General features: G+C 53.6%; 1 protein-coding gene across 1 annotated transcript in view; it reads right to left on the reverse strand.

Annotated features, from left to right (window-relative positions):
* ADAMTS10 (ADAM metallopeptidase with thrombospondin type 1 motif 10) overlaps window positions 1-18129 on the reverse strand; it is a 55874-nt gene that overhangs the window by 25707 nt on the left and 12038 nt on the right. The window contains exons 2-8 of the mRNA XM_050321368.1: window positions 15953-16274; window positions 10894-11258; window positions 6281-6440; window positions 5233-5450; window positions 4028-4111; window positions 3500-3645; window positions 243-286 (exon numbers count right to left, since the gene is read on the reverse strand). Of these exons, the coding sequence (XP_050177325.1) occupies window positions 243-286; window positions 3500-3645; window positions 4028-4111; window positions 5233-5450; window positions 6281-6440; window positions 10894-11258; window positions 15953-16040 (1105 nt within the window). The 5' untranslated portion in view covers window positions 16041-16274. The remainder of the gene's footprint in view (window positions 1-242; window positions 287-3499; window positions 3646-4027; window positions 4112-5232; window positions 5451-6280; window positions 6441-10893; window positions 11259-15952; window positions 16275-18129) is intronic.

An 18129-nucleotide genomic window follows, 5' to 3' on the forward strand; every position in this document is an offset into this window, starting at 1 on the left:
TGGACCTGACCCAGGGATATAACAGAGAAGTGTTCCAGAGCCCATCTGTCCTCTGGGTTGCTGTTTCTAGTGTTTACAGAAGTGAGGAGGCCGGAAACCACTGGGCTGTTCCTGGCTCTGCTGCTGGTCCTCGTGGCTGCCCCTCAGCCTGTCCCCTAAAAAAGGGGGTGGCACAGCACTCCCCTCACCATGCCCCCAAAGTTCTCTGTGCTGCTGAGAAGTGCTGGCAAAATCCTACCTACCCAGGGTGCCACAGGGTTTGTTCTTGTAGATGCAAATGTCGTATCTGCAAAGAAGAGGAGGCAGAGTTTAAAGATGCTTCTAATTTTGGTGGCTCCAAAACAGCACATCCCCCGTTTTATCCATGTGGTCACACCCAAACCACTCATGGAACACTTCTGGCATGGAAAGTACCCAGTGGCAGCAGGTAAGATGCCTCTGATCTGTGTTGTCCAACACTCACTTTCCCCAGGCTGAGATTCACTGTGGGTTTTTTAATGACATCTCCTGTCCTTTAACTCTGTGTTGAGTTGGGGCAGAGGTTTGGTTTGGATGAAATGTGGTGGTAGGACGTGTTCAGAGAAGGGAATGGGGCTGGGGAAGGGGCTGGAGCAGCTGAGGGAGCTGGGGGCTCAGCCTGGAGAAAAGGAGGCTCAGGGGGGACCTTCTGGCTCTGCAACTCCCTGACAGGAGGGGGAGTTGGGAGGGGTCCCACAGAACAAGGGACAGGAGGAAATGGCCTCCAAGGAAGGTTTAGGTCAGATATTAGGAAAAACTGCTTCATGGGAAGGGTGGTCAGGCATTGGCACAGGCTGCCCAGGGCAGTGGTGGAGTCACCACCCCTGGAATTGATCAAAAAACCAGCAGACGTGGCACTTCCTGGTATGGTTTCATGGGCATGGGAGGATTCGGTCAAAGGTTGGACTTCATGACGTTGGAGGTCTTTTACAACCTTAAATGATCTTAGAAATCAGCAGGGACAGTGCTAATCCAGACTCAGAGCTCTTTGGGTTGGTGTGGGAGGTCCAGCTCTGCTCCCTGGGCACTCCTGGAAGGCATCAGGCACAGGGATGTGCCCAGCACAGCAGGGTGGGAGAGGAGAGAGGCAGTTTCTGGTCTGGAAACTCAGGTCCCTTGCAGTAAATTGCATCAATCAAATAGAGAATCACAGAATCCCAGAACGGTTTGGGTTGGAAGGGAGCTTAAAGATCATCTCACTCCATCCCCTGCCATGGGCAGGGACACCTTCCACAAGTCCAGGTTGCTCCAAGCCCCGTCCAACCTGGCCTTGGACACTGCCAGGGTTGTAATTTTGAATTTTTTTTTTGGAAAAACTAAGGAAAACATTTCAGTTTGAAAACATGTTCCATTTCAAAACCCACTGTGGTTGCATGAGAACGCTCAAGCCATTTTTTTATATATATATGTATTTTTTTCGGTTTAGTTCTTTTACTGAGAATTTTCCAAACAAATTCAATAAGGGTTGATTCGAGGTGACTCTTTCCTCTGTTCCTGGCCTCTACTTCCAGCCATTGCATCAAGGAACCCACTGTTTGCCCATCATTAGCTGGATACAAGGAAGAGCTAGAACAAGGAGGGCAAAAATCTCCTTCAAAAGGAAATGCAGCACCCTCACAACAGGATGTGGTGGCAGCTCCAAAAGAGACCAGTTTGGAGTTAGACAGTGAATATTGTCATTTAATTGCAGAGGTAAACCACGTGCCCTCCCTGCCTCTGTTCCAACACCTTTTCCAGGAGAGACACCCAAGACTGGGTTTAGTAAAACAAAGCCTGGAAGGGGCCAGGCTAATGCTGAGAGGGATGAGAGTGGGGATTGAGCAAGTGCCAGCCCTTGATGGGTTAATGTGACACATTCCTCGTGATGCTCCTGCCCCTTTGGCTCTCTGGAAGTGTCCAAACCTCTCACCCCCAGCAGCGAAAAACATCTGTTGCTCTGTTTTGAGCAAACAAAGCCCTTTGGAGGCTCCAGTTTGACACGTCCCTGCAAGAGAAAAAAGGGCCAAAAAAGAAAAAAAAGCCCGGAGCTCAGCAAGATGTTATCAGAGACAGGGAATTTATTAGGGATGTGCCGGTGCTGCCCCAGCCCAGCCACTCGCTCGGGGTTGGCTCAAACATCTGGTGGTGGGAGGGCGAAAAAACTCGGAGCCGGAGTTTGCATCCCACGTGGGGTGGGAGGGGAGGAAAAAGCGGAGCTGCAGTCCCGGGACAGGGAAAATCTGCGGCCCAGGGGCCCCTTTTCTTGCTCCTCAGCTGATGCTTGTGGGCTCTCATCCCATGAGCTCCCCAGGATGTTCCAGGCTCTCAATGCCACCGGGAACTGGAGCAGGAGAGCAGCTCGTGGACAAGGAAAGCGGCTCCCACTTCCATCTCATTCCTTTCTTCCACTCCACAAGAGAGGGGGAAAAAAGGCACAACCAAACCCTGGGCTTGCTTTTGGCCTCTCCTCAGGATGGTTCCCCTCTGCCCAAGCAGGGTTTGTGTGGACACTGGACAGTCCTGGACACAGCAGCAGCACCTCCAAGAGCAGCCTCTCAGTGCCCTTTTCCCCTCCACCCTCCCAGCCTTCCCTTCAGCATCTTGTCCTTCCAGATGCTCTGCTCTTTCTTCCACTGTCCCTGCCACCACCTCTTCCTCTTCCCACCTTCTGACCACTCATCCATCCTTCCAGCTGTCCTTCCTGCCACCCTCTGCTGCTCCAGGCTCAAGCCCCCACCTGTTCTGATGGGGGTTATTTTTTCTCCACATGCCCTTCACCACAAGAAGGTTCAGACCCCCTTTCTTGCAGCTCCCGAGGTCTAATCCGCTATCCAAGTCGTGCTGCTGACCTCAGCTGCTGTTCCAGGAGCACAGGGGCACAGGCAGGAGTCCTGAGGGAGTTGGGATGAAGTAACTACTTCAAGGGTGTCCACTGAGGAGAGAGTTCAGCCCTACACGTAGTCACCTAAAATGAGATGAGCCAAATCCTGTGCTGGCTGGAGCACTGTCACTGTCACAGTGCTCAGGTCCCACTTGGATCCTCTTCACCCTTCACAGCAGGGGCAGACAGGGCTCTCCAAGATGCCCAGTGCTCCACAGCTCCAGGGTGGGCTCTGGTGGTGCCCAACAGCCCCATGCCATTGCCTTCTGGTGCACAAATGCCCGTGGCTGCAAACTAAGCTCCTTGAGAGCCCAGCAAAGACCGAGGGAAGATGCTGGAGGATGAGAACTAAGTGAAGTGGAAGATGCTAACTATGTGAACTGCAATAACCTGCATCCCTGTGAGGGAACTGGCACGTGGCCAGACTGAGGGACGGCCACTTCCAGGCTGTTCGTGGGGGATGGAAGCCTTGGATGACCCATCTGAAGAGAGGCAGAGGACAGAGAGATGCACAGAGGACAGACAGATGCACAGAGGACAGAGAAATGCACAGAGGACAGAGAAATGCACAGAGGACAGCATGGACACCCCTGCTGGGTGTGGGCTCAGGCTCAGCCTCACCTGGTGATCAGCACTGCGGTGTCGTGGTTGGCTATGCCGTTCTCAGGGATAGCATTCCCGTTGCCATTCCTGTTCACTATGGATTTCTGCCACTTGCAGAAGCTGTCCAGGGATTTCCCAGCGTGGTGGTTGATCTCCAGTGTGGGCTGGAATGGAAGCAACATGACAGGGTGTGTTCCCAGGAAAGCTCTGATGTGAAGGCACTGCCTGTTCCATGCCAGTACAACACTGACACCAGTCCAGATGCCTCCACTTTTCATGGAAAGCAAGAAAAATGTGACTTCAGGAGGACTAAAGTTACTTAAACTTCCCTAAAGTCACCTTATCATAGAAAATATCCTCACAGAGTCCCTGAGGTCTCCTCAGCCCACAGCCTGAACCCAGTCCTCAGGTGCCTTTAGGAGGATGTGGAGCAGCCAACAGACTGCACAGGGGGGATTTCCTGGGGGTGAAATCCAAGAGGAACACACAGACCCACAAAGGAAGTGCAGACATGTGATGGAAATGGCCCAACCAAGCCCATCTTACCTGATCCTCGGTGAGGAGAATCAGCCTGGTCACCAGGATATTGACAATATTGCCCAGACTCGAGTCCTGGAAAAGTTTGGCAACCTGACCTCCAAGAAACAAGAAAAGAGGAGTCTTAAAAATGAGCTCTCTGCCTGGGTGGCACCGGAATCAGGGGGCAAGCCCTGAGTTGGGCCCTGTGGGTGCAATCAGGGCTGTGGGCTGTGAACACAAAGCCTAAATTCCCACAGATTCCACTACCAGGCTTGAAAAAAAAAAAGAAGAGAGAGACCTTGGTGTCTCCTTCTGGAGGGAAGATGATCCCTCAGCACCTGCTCCTTGCCTGGAGCTCCGGAGGCTGGATGGGATTGCTCAGCCACAGGGATGAAGCTTTGTGCCGAGGGAAGGGCACAGCACCTCTCAGAAATCTGCCACCACACGGTTGGGTGTTTCAGAGCAGATGAAACAGTTAGAGCCGCTATTGTTTTTTAAAATCTGGCGTCTGCTTTAGAAATGCAAACAGAGCCGAGCCCGTGAAAGGAGATCCTGGGGAGGACAGGACAAAGGGCCATCACAGAGGGGCTTTCAGAGGGTTGATGGATAACTTCCAAGCCCATCTCACCTCACAGGAGGATTCAGCGTGGCCAATTGAGGCTGTTAATGCAGCCAGCCTGGTACCCTGCCGCCAGCAATGACCCGAGCCCAGGGGTGTGGTGTGGAAGGAGGAGGGTGTTCCTGCCGACCCCTCACGCTGCTCAGCCCCCAGGCGTGAGAGCTCCCCATCCTTATGCTTTCCCATGTGTTTCTCAGCTTGCCTGGCCCTATTTGCAATGCTAATTTGAGATGAGAGATGCTGTTCAAAGAAAGGCCTTTGTTCTCCCAGCCCAGATCTGGCCTGTGGTGAGCTCAGACAGGCCAGAGTTTACCTCTCCTGTGGTGCCTCTGCTTCTCAACAGAGTCCCCGCAGGCTCTGGGGTACCACTGCTCATCTGCAGCAGCAACAGCAGCAGCATGCCAGGATTTCTGACCCTAAAGTGTTGCTCTGAGCACGGGGAGAAGCCCCTGCCCTCCTGGAACAGATCTGATTCTGCATTCCCACCCCACTCTTCTCGCAGGGAAAAAAACACACAGCACCCTCTGCCAAGCCCAGACACTGGGGGGGGTGATGATGAGCAGGAGTCATTCCTGGGTGTGTGAATGAGTCCTGGTGTGGTTATAACACTTACAATATTCATGATGGCCAGGATGTACTGCTCTATGTCCCTCCTGCCGTGGTACCCCACCATCATCTTGTCAGCCACCACCAGGGTCTCCACGTAGCGCTCGGTGCTCACGGACCTCTTGAGGGGCAGCTGCCCCCGCTGGCTGTGGTTGCCCGATGGCTTCAGAGGGGAGGGTTTCAGTGTCCTCAGCCACCAGTGCCTCCCCTTCCAGGGCTTCTCATCTGAGGAGGGAAAGAGATGTTCCCGTTGCCCTCCGGCAGCAACTCAGCAGCTCGCAGAGGCCTGGGGTGAGCAGCGTGAGGGGAAAGGAAAGGCCATTGTGGGGCTCTCTCTGTGGACCCAGCAAATGCCCCACTGCAGCCCAGGGCTGTCCCCCTGCTCCTGCCAGCCCTGCTGGCATCCCACGTGCCCTCCTGCCTCCTCCTGCCCACCTTCTGCCTCGTCCTACCCCCTCCTACTTTCTCCTGCCCTCTCCTACTTTTTCCTCCCCCCTTCTGCCTCCTCCTGCTCCCTCCTTTGTCCTCCTCAGCCACGCTCTGGGACGCAGACCTCTCCTCGTGGAGAGGCCAGGACAGACCTGTGAGAGTCATTTTGGGAGTCAAAGATTTACAAGTGTAGAAATGGGGCAGAAGTGCAGCTACCACGCCCTGTAAACATCCCCTGTGACCACCCAGGTCCCACATCCCACCCCCAGGGCATCTTTCCACCTGGTCTCCGGCAGCAGCAGAGTTACCTCAGCATGCACACAACCTGCAGTGGCTAAAACCCAAAGACAAGTCTCTGCTGAGCAGGTGCAAGCTGGCATTTCTCAGCACGTGGTAAATTGGCCAAATCTGGGAGGATTTTTCTTAAGAAAAAGAAGCGCAAGACCTTTCCAAAGACCAGGCCACCAGAAGCGCTCAACGTGGGTCAAGGTAAACACAGCAATCTTTCCTGAAGGCAGATAAATTTGGTTCTCAGAGCACCCAGAGCACCTTCAAAGCCTGGTCTGAGAGGACTTTCCCAGCCTTTTTTTGGGATGGATTGAGGGGGTGCTGGTGGGAACAGGTACCTAGCACTCCACAGGCTGCGTCCATGTGGGGGTACTGGAGAGATGATCTCTTGTACACGACGTGGGGGCTGCCCTTGCCCTCTCCCCCCGTGCTGATGTTGGCTCCAGGGCTCAGGGGTTCAATGAAATATTCCTCCTCATCTGCCACGATCACCCCGTGCTGCAGGAGGAAAGAGAGAGAGAGGGAAGGCAGTGAAAGAGGTGGAGGAGAGAACTGGGGGTTGGATTGGTGGCTTCTCACAACGAGCTTTCTGTTAATCAACTCCATAATTTCTGGGGACTGACAAATACTTTGGAGGATGGGAAGGAATCCTTCATTCACGCACAAACTGTGAACTATATGAACATAAAGAGCAGAGAAAACCCAACCAGATGGTCCTGGATGCCTTGGGACATCTGTGTTCACTAAAGTCCTCTGGAAATCACAGCCTTTCCTTGCAAAATTATGAATGAGTTGTTTCCTATTCCACCCACTCAGTCTCACTGAGAGCTGCCTGTGGGATCCTAAATACCATACACTGAAACTGCAGCACAGCTCAGCAGTGAGATCTGCCTCCCGTGCTTTCATCTTCACCTGAGACCCTTCCAAAGCAGCTCAGGACCATTCCCACCAGCTGGGAACTGGGGCACAGAGCTGCAGAGAAGTGTGGGCACTGAGAGGCTTTTGAGAAACACATCAAATGTTTAAAATCTGAAGTCTGATTAAGCAGGGATCTGATTAAGCAGTCTGAATCTCAGCCGTGAGCCCAGACTTTGCTCCCTGTGAGCGGAGCCACTCGTGAGACAGTGATGACCAGGCAGGAGCAGATCCCAGTGGGGTGAGCAGCCTAACCCACCAGGTGCTTGCAAGATCTCTCCTCTGCAGCCAGTCCCATCCCCACAGCAAGATTTCCCTTTGCCTGAAAGGTCTGAGATGGGGAAAGGCCTTGATTTGAAGCCGTGTGAGGACACTGAGGGCACTTGGTGTGTTCAGCTGGAGAAGAGGAGACTGAGGGGAGACCTCACTGCAGTTCCAGCTGCCTGGGCAGGGGCAGAGGAGGGACAGGCCCTGAGCTCTGCTCTGTGGGGACCAGGGACAGGACCCAGGGAATGGCCTGGAGATGTGTCAAGGCAGGGTTAGGTTGGGGATTAGAAGAGGTTTTTCCCCCAGAGGGTGGTGGGCACTGCCCAGGCTCCTCAGGGCAGTGGGCACAGCCCCAAGGCTGCCAGAGCTCCAGGAGCGTTTGGATGACCCTGAGAGGCACAGGGTGGGATTGTTGGGGTGTCCCGTGCAGGGCCAGGAGTCGGACTGGATAATCCTTGTGGGTCCCTTCCCGCTCAGCACATTCCGAGATTCTGTGACGGGGAGAGGGGGACTCGATGTCTGTAAAACCCCCTGAGGCCCTTGACCAGCAGGTCCCACCTGTGTAACAGCCCCCTGGAGGGTGTTCCTGGGTGGACTCTGCCCCTCTCCCTCCATCCCGCAGAGCTCAATCGGGGCAGTGTGCGCTCGGCGCAGCCCCCAAACCCCGAGTGCCGGGGGGGATTTCCTCCTGCCCCACGCTCTGTTGCTCTTGGCTGGGCTCCACCTTCTCAAACACAAGCGAGGTACTGTGAGGTTACCCTGGCCAGGGCTGAGGCGGAAAGTCGAGTGCCGGCTGGCAGAGCCAGCTGGCTGCCGGCTCCGAGGGCCAGGGAGGAGGAGGAGGAGGAGGTCACCGCCAGCCTGGGGCAGGGTACCGAGGGGGAAGAGCAATTCCTGCCCCAAACCCGTGGCCTGATGGAAAAGGGGTGTTCTGACTCAAAGCCGGGGCCTCAAACCATCACCTCCCACCACAAAGATTGGGTGTCACCCGAGTGGGACCCCAAGGACCGAGCTCTGAGGTCCAGGTGCTGGACGTGACACAGGCCAGGGGAAAGGGGGGTGGGGAGAAGTCCTCAGGGAGATCCCTGTGGTTTGTGGGGGAGCTCCACTGGATATCCTGTCCGTGATTCAGCCAGGTCATCTGCGGAGCAAGGCATGGTTTGTGCTCTCAGTTATGACCACGGTTCAGAAAAGCACAAACCTCACACTGGGATTTGGCTCTTCCAGCTGCTCGTACGGACTCAGGAGCTGTTTGCCTCAGCAGGACCAGCTCTGCCCTGCTCCAACATTTGTGTTCCATGCTGGGCCCAGGGTGGGGCTCTTCAGGTGAAAACACAATTTCAGCACACACAGAGAAGCTGTGGCTGCCCCATCCCTGGAAGTGCCCAAGGCCAGGTTGGACGGGGCTTTGGAGCAACCTGGGCTAGTGGAAGGTGTCCCTGCCCATGGCAGGGGGTGGGACTGGATGGGCTTTAAGGTCCCTTCTAACCCAAATTATTCTGGGATTCTGTGTCAAAAGTAACCCGAAACAAGTCCTGTCTGTGTAGGGACAAAATTCCTTACAACTTTGTTTGATGTCAAAATCATAAGGGTTGTTGAGAAAATATAAATATATGTGTCTAGTAAAGATACTCAGATGAACAATAACATTTTATATTGGGAAGACACGCTCAGCCATTGGCACCCAGAGCTGATGCGCTGCGAGGTGAGAGTTGTGTCAGGGGTGTTTGAAAAAAAAGGAGTTTATAGTGCTGCACCCTGTAAAGAAAGACACAAGAAATTCCTGAGGGATGCAGGAGTTGGAGGGCAGGAGGATGGCTAGGGACTCCATTTTCCCACCTTTGTGTTGGACACAATTATCCCACACAGCTGACCCCACAGCCAGCACCCCGTCCCTGCTCGTGCCCTTCCAACACCACAGCCCCCTGGGCAGCTGCAGTGAGTCAGGTCTGCAAACATGGGTCACCTTGTGCAGTCCCCCCTCAACAGCAGGAACATGAACCTGGACTCCTCAACCCCCGGGGGGACCCTCTTCTGTCCCTGCCTGTCCCTTCCAAAGCAGATGATTCCTGCCTGGAGCTGAGCACGCTGTGGATGAGGGATGGCACAAGTGGATCAGCTGTCACTGATCAACCAGAGCTCTGCCAAAGGTCTCCTCTGTGTTGTAAGCACAGCCCCCTTTCTGCCAGCTACAAACATTCCAGGCTCCTCTTGCCCAAATTCCTGACCCTTTCATCCTCCCTGACCCAGCAGACCTCCTCCCCCCTCCTCCCTGATGTCCACAACCCTCAGGGGCAGGACAGAGCTCAGGAAAAGGAGAGGTTGTTGGATGACCCTCAGTCCCTCTTTGTGCCTGGCTGCATTTTCCTCCAGACAGCCCTTGGTATCTCTCCAGGGCTAAACACAGCCTGTGGACTGAATTATCCCCGTTCAAAGTGCTGCTGGGCCACTGCTTGCCCTCTGAAGTGGGAAGGGTGATGCCAAGATCCCTCCGGAGCCAGCAGCATCCAGCTCACCCCTCGGTGCCTTTGAGAACACCAGGGAATTGTCTGGGCCTTGAGCAGAGTTCCCATGTCTAAACAAAGGGGACCAGGAGTTTATGCAGCTCTGGGTTTTGGCTGTGAGGTGGAAACATTAGACTGTGATATAATGAGTCAGATTCTCATCGCTGTTAATAACCCACAGCACTGTTCTGGCAGTGTAATTTAGCAATAAATCAAACATGAATTCATTCCCATTTGGATGCTCTTCCACACTGCCAGAATAGTGCTCAGAGGTGGGGCTGGAGCCTAAATATGAGTCTGGCCTACAGAGTCTTTTTCTACATGTTACCCCTCCAAGAGAACCACCAGCCTTGGGATTCACTAACGGGGTATGTTTGCTCCATACCTCCATCTGACAGGTCATGAAATGTGCTTTGGGAGCCAGAAAGATCAGGAAAATCACAGAAAAATAGGGATGGAAGTCCTCAGTCTATTGCCAGTGCTGGAAGAACTAATGAATCATACCTGGAGGATTTTTTGAGAGGCATTTGTATGGCTTGTTCTTAAAGATCTCCAAAGATCTCACACTCTCCAAGCAATCTAGTCCAGAGCTCAGCCATCCTCACCACTGATGTTACCATTAAGCTTTTCTTACTGATATTTAGGGCCATGATGTCTATCCTAAGCTGTTAAGACTTGCAAAATCAATCATTCCCACCCTCCTTCCAGCAGCCTTGCTGGTTTTGAGGAATGCCATCTTTGTTGTTCTCTTTTCCATACCAAAAACCCAGATTATTTCAGTTTTTCCTACATAACTCGCATTTTTAGCTCCTGAAATCAAGCCTGGGAACCCCAGGAATGCATCTGCACTTGTAAGGACCTCAGTGCACTTTTGACATTCCAGTGGTGCTGTGAAATTCCTGCCCTCCTGCACTTCTCCCTCTCTTTCAGCACACGCAAAACATTTTTTCGCTGTTGCTGTTGGAAGGGGAGGGGAGAGAGCTCTGCGAGAGCCAGAACAACGGTCTAGAGCCTGGATCATCCCACTCCAATTAAAATCAGTGGGAAAAATGCCCACTGCCTTTGGCAGGGAGAGGGGCTGCAAGTGGAACAGGGCTGAGGAACCCCAAGAGACGTGATGAGGGATGCGCTGTCCGCACCTTCCCCCGATTTTGGACGCCGGCGCGACGTTCCCCGCTCGACACCGATCCCAGACCTTTCCCACCACCTGCTGGGACACACAGGGATCAAAGAGGCTGTTGGCACTGCCAACCACGGCCACTCACCAGCCCGTTGCAGTTGCTGATGGCCACCTTGGAGCTCAGGTACTGGTCCTGCAGGTGGCCGGCGTAGTGACAGTCCTCGTGGAAGTCGTGCTGCCAGTCCATGCCGTCCCGCTTCCAGTACTCCACAGTGAAGTGCTCAGCCAGCAGGTTGGAGTGCAGGGTCAGGTTGAGCAGGAACTGGGTCCTGTGGGCAGAGACTTTGTAGAAGACCTGCTGCTCGGAGGGCTCGTAGGCCAGGGAGCCCAGGCTGCGCCGGGGCCGCGGCTTCAGCTGCCTCCGCATGTCGAAGGTGAGGAAGTCCCCGTTTTGGTCCACTTGGATGGGGAAGGCGATCTCATAGTGATCCAGGCTGGAGAGGAACTCCTCTGGGGAGGGAAGGAAACACAGAGGAATGACGTTCTGCAAGGAGAGTCTGAGTCAAACACTCAGTGGTGTCGAGCACGGCCACAGCCAACACAGGGTGTGTGCCCTGCCCAGGCTGCAGGATCCTTGGGATATTCCCAAAGCCCTGCAGCCCACAGAATCTTGGGATAGCAACACTGTGGAGTACAATTTTCTTCCTCTGCAAGTGATGGAAAGAAACAGATTGGCCCAAGGGGCCCTTCAGGACACCCAAATTCTGGCTCTGGTCCTGGACTATCCCCCATCCCTCCATGCATCCATCCATCCATCCATCCATCCCTCCATCCATCCATGCATCCATCCATCCATCCATCCATCCATCCATCCATCCATCCCTCCATCCATCCATCCCTCCATCCATTCATCCATCCCTCCATCCATTCATCCATCTTCCACCTCCACCGAGCAGAGGGACTCCAGGTTGTGCAGAGCCACGCTCTGTGATTTGGAGGGTTATTTTAACTGGATCATTTCAGTAACAAACCCAGCAATAAGGTCTCCTCAAAATGAGCCAGAACGAGCCTTGGGGTGCCAAAATCAATCCTCAGAACATCTGCAGCTGATAACTCACACGGTCACAGCACCACAGCAACCTCCCCAGTCAGAGTTGCCTCTGTGCAGGAGGCCCTGGGCATCCTCCTGAGGGGCACAAAGCCACTGTCCTTGCAGTGCCAACCTTGATACCAAAATGAGAAAGGGGGCAACCAGAATTCCCCAGCTGGGTGAAAGGGCAGCAAGAAAAGAAGTCAGAGATCCCTATTCCCCGGCCAGGTCTCTGTCTGTGACACCATCCTGCCTTCCCAGCTCACTGGATTTGTGATTTTTTTTTATCGTATCAGCCTGGCTTAGCACCTTCTCTTGGGGCACTTGAGCTTTGGGCCTGTCCTGTAGCACTCAGGAAACGTGCTCTGAGAGGCCACTGTCTGACCTGTGTGCCTGGTAATGCAACAATTCTGGCTGTCAAACAACCTGGCACTGAACAACCTCCCCAACAATCCCTCCTTTCCAAAGGAAAATGTCCCAGGGACTGCAAGGTTGGATCTGAGCTGTCTCTGACAGCCCTCAGCACCACAGGCATCAGCAGAAAATGTCAAATATCGTGTGCTGGGCAGGACAGCTCCTCCACCACACTGTGTTTTTCTGAACCCCTCGTATCTGGAGGCTTTGAGTGTCCTGAACCCTCAGATTTGCCCTCTGCTCACTCTGGAAGAGCCTTGCTGTGCTTTCTGCATCCTATTTGGAGTTGCTTCCTAAGCAAACAGGCTGCTCCAGGGTGGCTGCATTTCTCCTGGCTCCAGAGCACCCATCTTCAAAGCCTTCCCAGCCATCAGAAGCTTGGACTCCAAACTCCACTCTCACCACAGGGTGAAAGCACTGGAAAGTTCCCCTTTCCCTCTGGTGTGTTTTCCAGTGTGGGAGCCTGACAGAGTGGTTTCCTTGACCACCAGCAGTGGGGCAGTCCTTCCCACCAGCTGGGTTTAGGGGTTAGCTCCCCTCCTTCCAAACCATGAGCACTTCTGGCACCTCTCCCCTGTCCCTGACAAGCCAGAAATAATTATTACTTTTTTAACTTCCTGTGCTCCAGCTTCTCCTGCATCCATCCCCCTGTGATGCAAACAAGGGTGCCTATTTGCACTTCAGCAATGACTTCAGGCTTGGAAAAATTTGCTATGGGAAGTGCCTTGTTTTTCTTGTTCCCCTCTCTGCAGCCCATGTGGGCTTGAAAAAGAGTGAATCAGAAGGAGGTTTGTGCGTGTTGTGGCTACAAAGGTCCTGGGAGCCTGGGCTGGAGTCTCTGATCCTGACCTGGAAGAGTGTCCAGGAGGAAAAAAGGTGTCCAGAGCCTGAGGGTGAGGCTGTGTGTGAGAACCTGATTGTGTTGTGGTGTTGGTGACCGTGCATCTTCTCAGGGGATGTCACCCTGCAAAATGAGGCACAGGAAGAGCCCAAGAAGAGTGTCCTGATCACAGGAATGTTTTAGGAAGAGATGACTTCGAGTGGGAATGCCACAAATGGAAAAAAACAACCAAAGAATAGGATCATGGAATGGTTTGGGTTGGAAGGGACCTTAAAGATCATCTCATTCCACCTCCTGCCATGGGCAGGGACACCTTCCACTAGCCCAGGTTGCTCCAAGCCTCTGTCCAACCTGGCCTTGGACACTTCCAGGGATGGGGCAACCACAGCTTCTCTGGGCAACCTGTGCCAGGGTCTCCCCACCCTCCCAGGGAAGGATTTCTTCCATATATCCAATCCAGATCTAAGATTCCCAATATCTAATATTATTTACATGACAATTCTGCTGACAGTCATGCAGAGTGTTGATAAGGAAGAGTTTCAACACAGAAAAGATGTCACTGTCCTCATCCAGTGTCACAGCTTCCTCCTTCTCTAAAAATGTAAAATATTTAGTCTCTTAAGAGGTTCAGATCTCTTACTCCCCAACCCTGCCTGCTCCATCCTACATCACAGACGTTCCCCAAATCCCTCATTTCCTCGTGCCTGCCTTGGTCATGCTCCCCACATCACAGACCACCCTGGGAGCTCCCTTTGGCCCTTCCATCAGGTGCCCTCTGACCCTCAGCCACTTCACACTCTATGAATAGATCTTGGCCCGAGCTCTGCTGCACCCACTGGAGCAGAAGGGTCTGCACTGGAGATAAGCCCTTGGTGTCTGCAGAGACCTGTCAAATTCCCTTGGAAGACAGGCTATAAAAAGCCTTTCTCCAGGAAAACCTGCCCATGGCTGTGTGGGACACTGGGCACCCCTGAAGGACCACAAACCTCACAGGAAAGAGCAAGGCAGAAAGCTGGGAAGGAGGAGGGATGGGGCGTGGGCAAAGGTACCTCATTGCCCCAGTTCTGGTGGGAAGGGAGCAGGGATGGCAGAGGAAGGGAAAGGGCACAGGGCAGGCAGAGGGGGAAGCTGAACAAACAGAAGAAGAGGGAAAGGTGAGGAGGGAGGATTTTATTCCCTCCTGTGTCCTCACCATTGCAACCAAGCAACCAGGAACAGTAAAAGCAGCCCCTCCTAATGTTCCACAAAATGGGAATGTCTGATCTATCAATGTAATTAAACCAAAGACCTAACAGAGAATTCCCTTTGGATTAAAAACCACTAAGCACTGGTGAGCACATGCTGGATCCATGGTCAATTCACACAGGCATGGAATCATAAAATGGTTTGGGTTGGAAGGGACCTTAAAGGCCATTTTGTCCCACCCCTGCCATGGACAGGGACACCTTCCACTAGCCCAGGTTGCTCCAAGTCTCATCCAACCTGGCCTTGGGCACTTCCAGGGATGGGGCAGCCACAGCTGCTCTGGACAAGCTGTTCCAATGATTTCAGCTGCTGTTCCCTGCACAGTTCCATCCGAACCTCCTTACAGCTCCTGGGCTTGCAGAGGCCTCAACAGCAGCTGCTGTTCCCCACAAAGATAATTAGAGCTCATGACTATGATACCTTCATCTTTTCTCCTGCATAAAGCAAACCCCCCCCAACCTGGAGTGGTGCACAAAGGGCACGTGAGTCCTGCTGCTGCTGACTGGGGGGAGTCACTCAGTGGAGATCAAGGGCTTGTTGAAAACACTGGCCTTTGTTCTCCAACTGCCCAGAGGAGATAACAAGCGTTTCACCCTCTTGAGGAGGTGTTGTGGGAGTTATGTCCTCACTATCTCAGCAGTGTGGTGAAGTGTTGAGTAACATCAGCACTGTTCTGGATGCAGGAGGCTAAAACAGGGCTCTGACAGCAAGAGGGGCCCATGGGGCTGTGATCAACCATGGGAAGAACACGGGGAAGGGCTGGACTCTGCCCCTGGGATGGATGGCCAGACTAGGAGTGAGAGGCTGGAAAGCAGTGCCTGGAAAGGGCCCTGAGGGTCCTGATGAGCACTCCCCCATTGTCTCAGGAGCTTTCACAATCCCTGCTGGGCTCCCATGTCACAGGATCACAGAATAGGCTGAGTTGGAAGGGACCCATCGAGTCCAGCTGCTGGCCCTGCCCAGGACACCCCAACAATCCCACCATCAGGCACACACAGACACACCAGATGGGCACAAAGTGCTCGTGCCTGAGCAGGTTTGAGCAGTTACTACCGGTATCACTTACAGAAATGTGTGTCCAAACTAAAACTGCTCCTCCAGCAGCACAGGCCTGTCCAGGCTCAGCTGGGCAGAGGGTTTGGGTGCTCCAGAACTGCCCTCCATCCCTGCACACAAAGGACCTGCTGGCTGCACACACAGAGCCCTCCTAAGCCTCTCTACTCATCCGAGGATGTGCTGCTCCACCCACGTGGGAGGGGAGCCTCCCCAACGCCACCACATCTCCTTCCTTTCTAAGCCCGTCGTGGCTCCTGCCCTGCACAGACCTGACTGCTCTGAGTTCTGCAAAAAGTCACCTCCAAGAGCAAAAAACACCACACCCTGTCCCTGCAGGGAGACAGAAAACACGGGAGCTGCAGCAGGAGCAGCTGTGCAGCAGCAGAGGTGGAGGTGTCTCCATCAGCACAGTTACCCCAACACCTCCCGGGGCAGCAGTGGGGTTTGTGCCAGCATCAGTGGGGTTTGTGCCAGCAGTGGGGTTTGTACCAGCAGCAGCAGGGCTTGTCCCAGCAGCTGTGGGTGGACCCAGCTCCCCTCCCCACCCCGATCCCCTACCTTGTGACTGGAAGGTGTAACCGGGGGAGGTGCCCACGGCCGCGGCGAGGATGACAGTCCACGTGAGAAGCCTCCAAGCCACTGCCATGGTCAGCGCTGCTCGTCTCAGTGCGGGGAGAATTGTGCCAGCTGGGAGGGCGCTGTCCCAACATGTCTCTCCCTCGGGCACTGCTTATGTGGAGACAGGAGTGCTGGGTCCCTCCGCAGGCATCCTCGGCCGCTCCGTGCTCTTCCCGAGGCAGCGAGGCCGGAGTGTCCCTGCAGGGACCGGGGCCAGCACAGCGGGGTCAGCACGGGCTAATCCGGACCTCAGGCATTGCCCCTGCGGGGGGAGAGGGTGGGATGAGCGAGTGGGAGAGGCAGAGGATGGGGGAGAAGGATAACACAGGATTCAGGGATGAGGAAAGCCCGATCTTGGAGGAGTGAGGTGGAAAGAGAGGAAAAGAGGAGGAGAGGATTGGGAAGTGAAAGCAGCCACAATTAAGCACACCAGCTCACAGCACTGCAAAACCACGCTGCCCTGCTCCAGGGACGCTGCACACCCAGCACTGCTCCAACAGCAGCACTGAGGGCTGGAATACACCTTATAGCTGAAGAAAGGAGCTCAGAATCAATGGGAACCCTTTGTCCTGTTCCAACAGCAGCACTGAGGGCTGGAATACACCTTATAGCTGAAGAAACAGCTCAGAATCAATGGGAACCCTTTGTCCTGTGGCAACACCCACAGGGAAGCGTAGACTGAAGAGTGACCTGGTCTGGGTTACCTGATCTCTTAAAGGGGAGCAGGAAAGAACAGCATCAGCAGCAACCTAGAAATCCTCTCTGCTGGTTTCCCTGGATTTAAAACACACCTCCCACTGTCACTGCACAGAGGGAAGAGCACTTGCTCCCAGAGTGTATCGGGCAAACCTAAAAAAGCGATGGAAAACAAAGGAGCCATTCAGTGAACTCACCCTCAGCCCCATCCACAAATGGATCCCTGAGATTCCAATTGCATTTGTTATTTGAAATGGTTTGCTAATTGCTCCAGTGAAAGATTTTTGGCCTGCAGATGATTCCCACTCGGTCTGAGGCAATTACACAGACTCACATGGTGCTGGAGGGTTGTGCAAAGCCAGTGGGTTTTGTTTCCATCCAGCGATCCCATGACGTACGTGATGAATACGGCACATACCTCACCAGAGCCCGGAGAATCCCAAATATCTGAGCAGTGATGCCCTGCTCCAGAGCAGCCCTGCAGCAAAAAAGCATAAACCTCCCTGCAAAGATGACAGATAAATAAATATAGCCTGAACTTTGGCTTGCTGGAGCACGGCTGGGAAAGGCAGGACAGGCGCTCCTGGGCTGCTGGGAAGATGAGGCTGGAGATGGGAGGAGGGTGCAGGTTGCAAAGGTGTCAGCAGCCATGGCATGTGTGTGGTCCTCATCCCAGGAAGGAAACACTTGGAAAAACATTATTAGACCCTGCCTTGCTCTACTTTTGCATGTTTTAAAACAGCAAAGGCCACCAGCTGGCTGGAGCACAGTCTGGTTCCTCCTGGGGTCTGTCATGCTCCCCATCACCTCGTGTCCTCAGGGGAGTCTCAAACCCTGAAAGATTTTTTCTACTTCTGTTTTCCCACCTTTACTTTCTGCTGTGGGGGCTTGGAATAACACCCATCACAGGACACAGAATGCATAGGTGAGGTGCAAGAGGAAATCTGGGTTTCTTGGCCCAGTAATGATCACAGAAAACCAGAATGATTTGGGTTGGAAGGGACCTTAAAGCCCATCTCGTTCCACCCCCTGCCATGGGCAGGGACACCTTCCACTAGCCCAGGGTGCTCCTTTGATCCAACCTGGCCTTGGACACTTCCAGGAATGGGGTAGCCACAGCTTCTCTGGTCAACCTGTGCCAGGGCCTGCCCACCCTCACAGGGAACAATTTCTTCCTAATATCTAATCTAAATCTCCCTTCCTTCAGCTTAAAGCCATTAATCTAAGTTAATGATTTTTCCCTATTAGACACAGTGACTGGGAGGATGAAACATTCATCTTTAAATCACAGTTTGGAGTTGCACATTTTAAATACTTTTAACAGCTTATTTACTTATTTAACTGCTTATTTACAGTTAAAAATGGCCAAAGACCATCAGTGAGGCCTTGGGCTGGTCTCCCCAGTCACATTTGGGGCCACT

This window comes from Myiozetetes cayanensis, unplaced genomic scaffold (genome assembly GCF_022539395.1).
Source record: "Myiozetetes cayanensis isolate MyiCay16 unplaced genomic scaffold, myiCay2020 scf26, whole genome shotgun sequence".
Classification (NCBI taxonomy): Eukaryota; Metazoa; Chordata; class Aves; order Passeriformes; family Tyrannidae; genus Myiozetetes; species Myiozetetes cayanensis.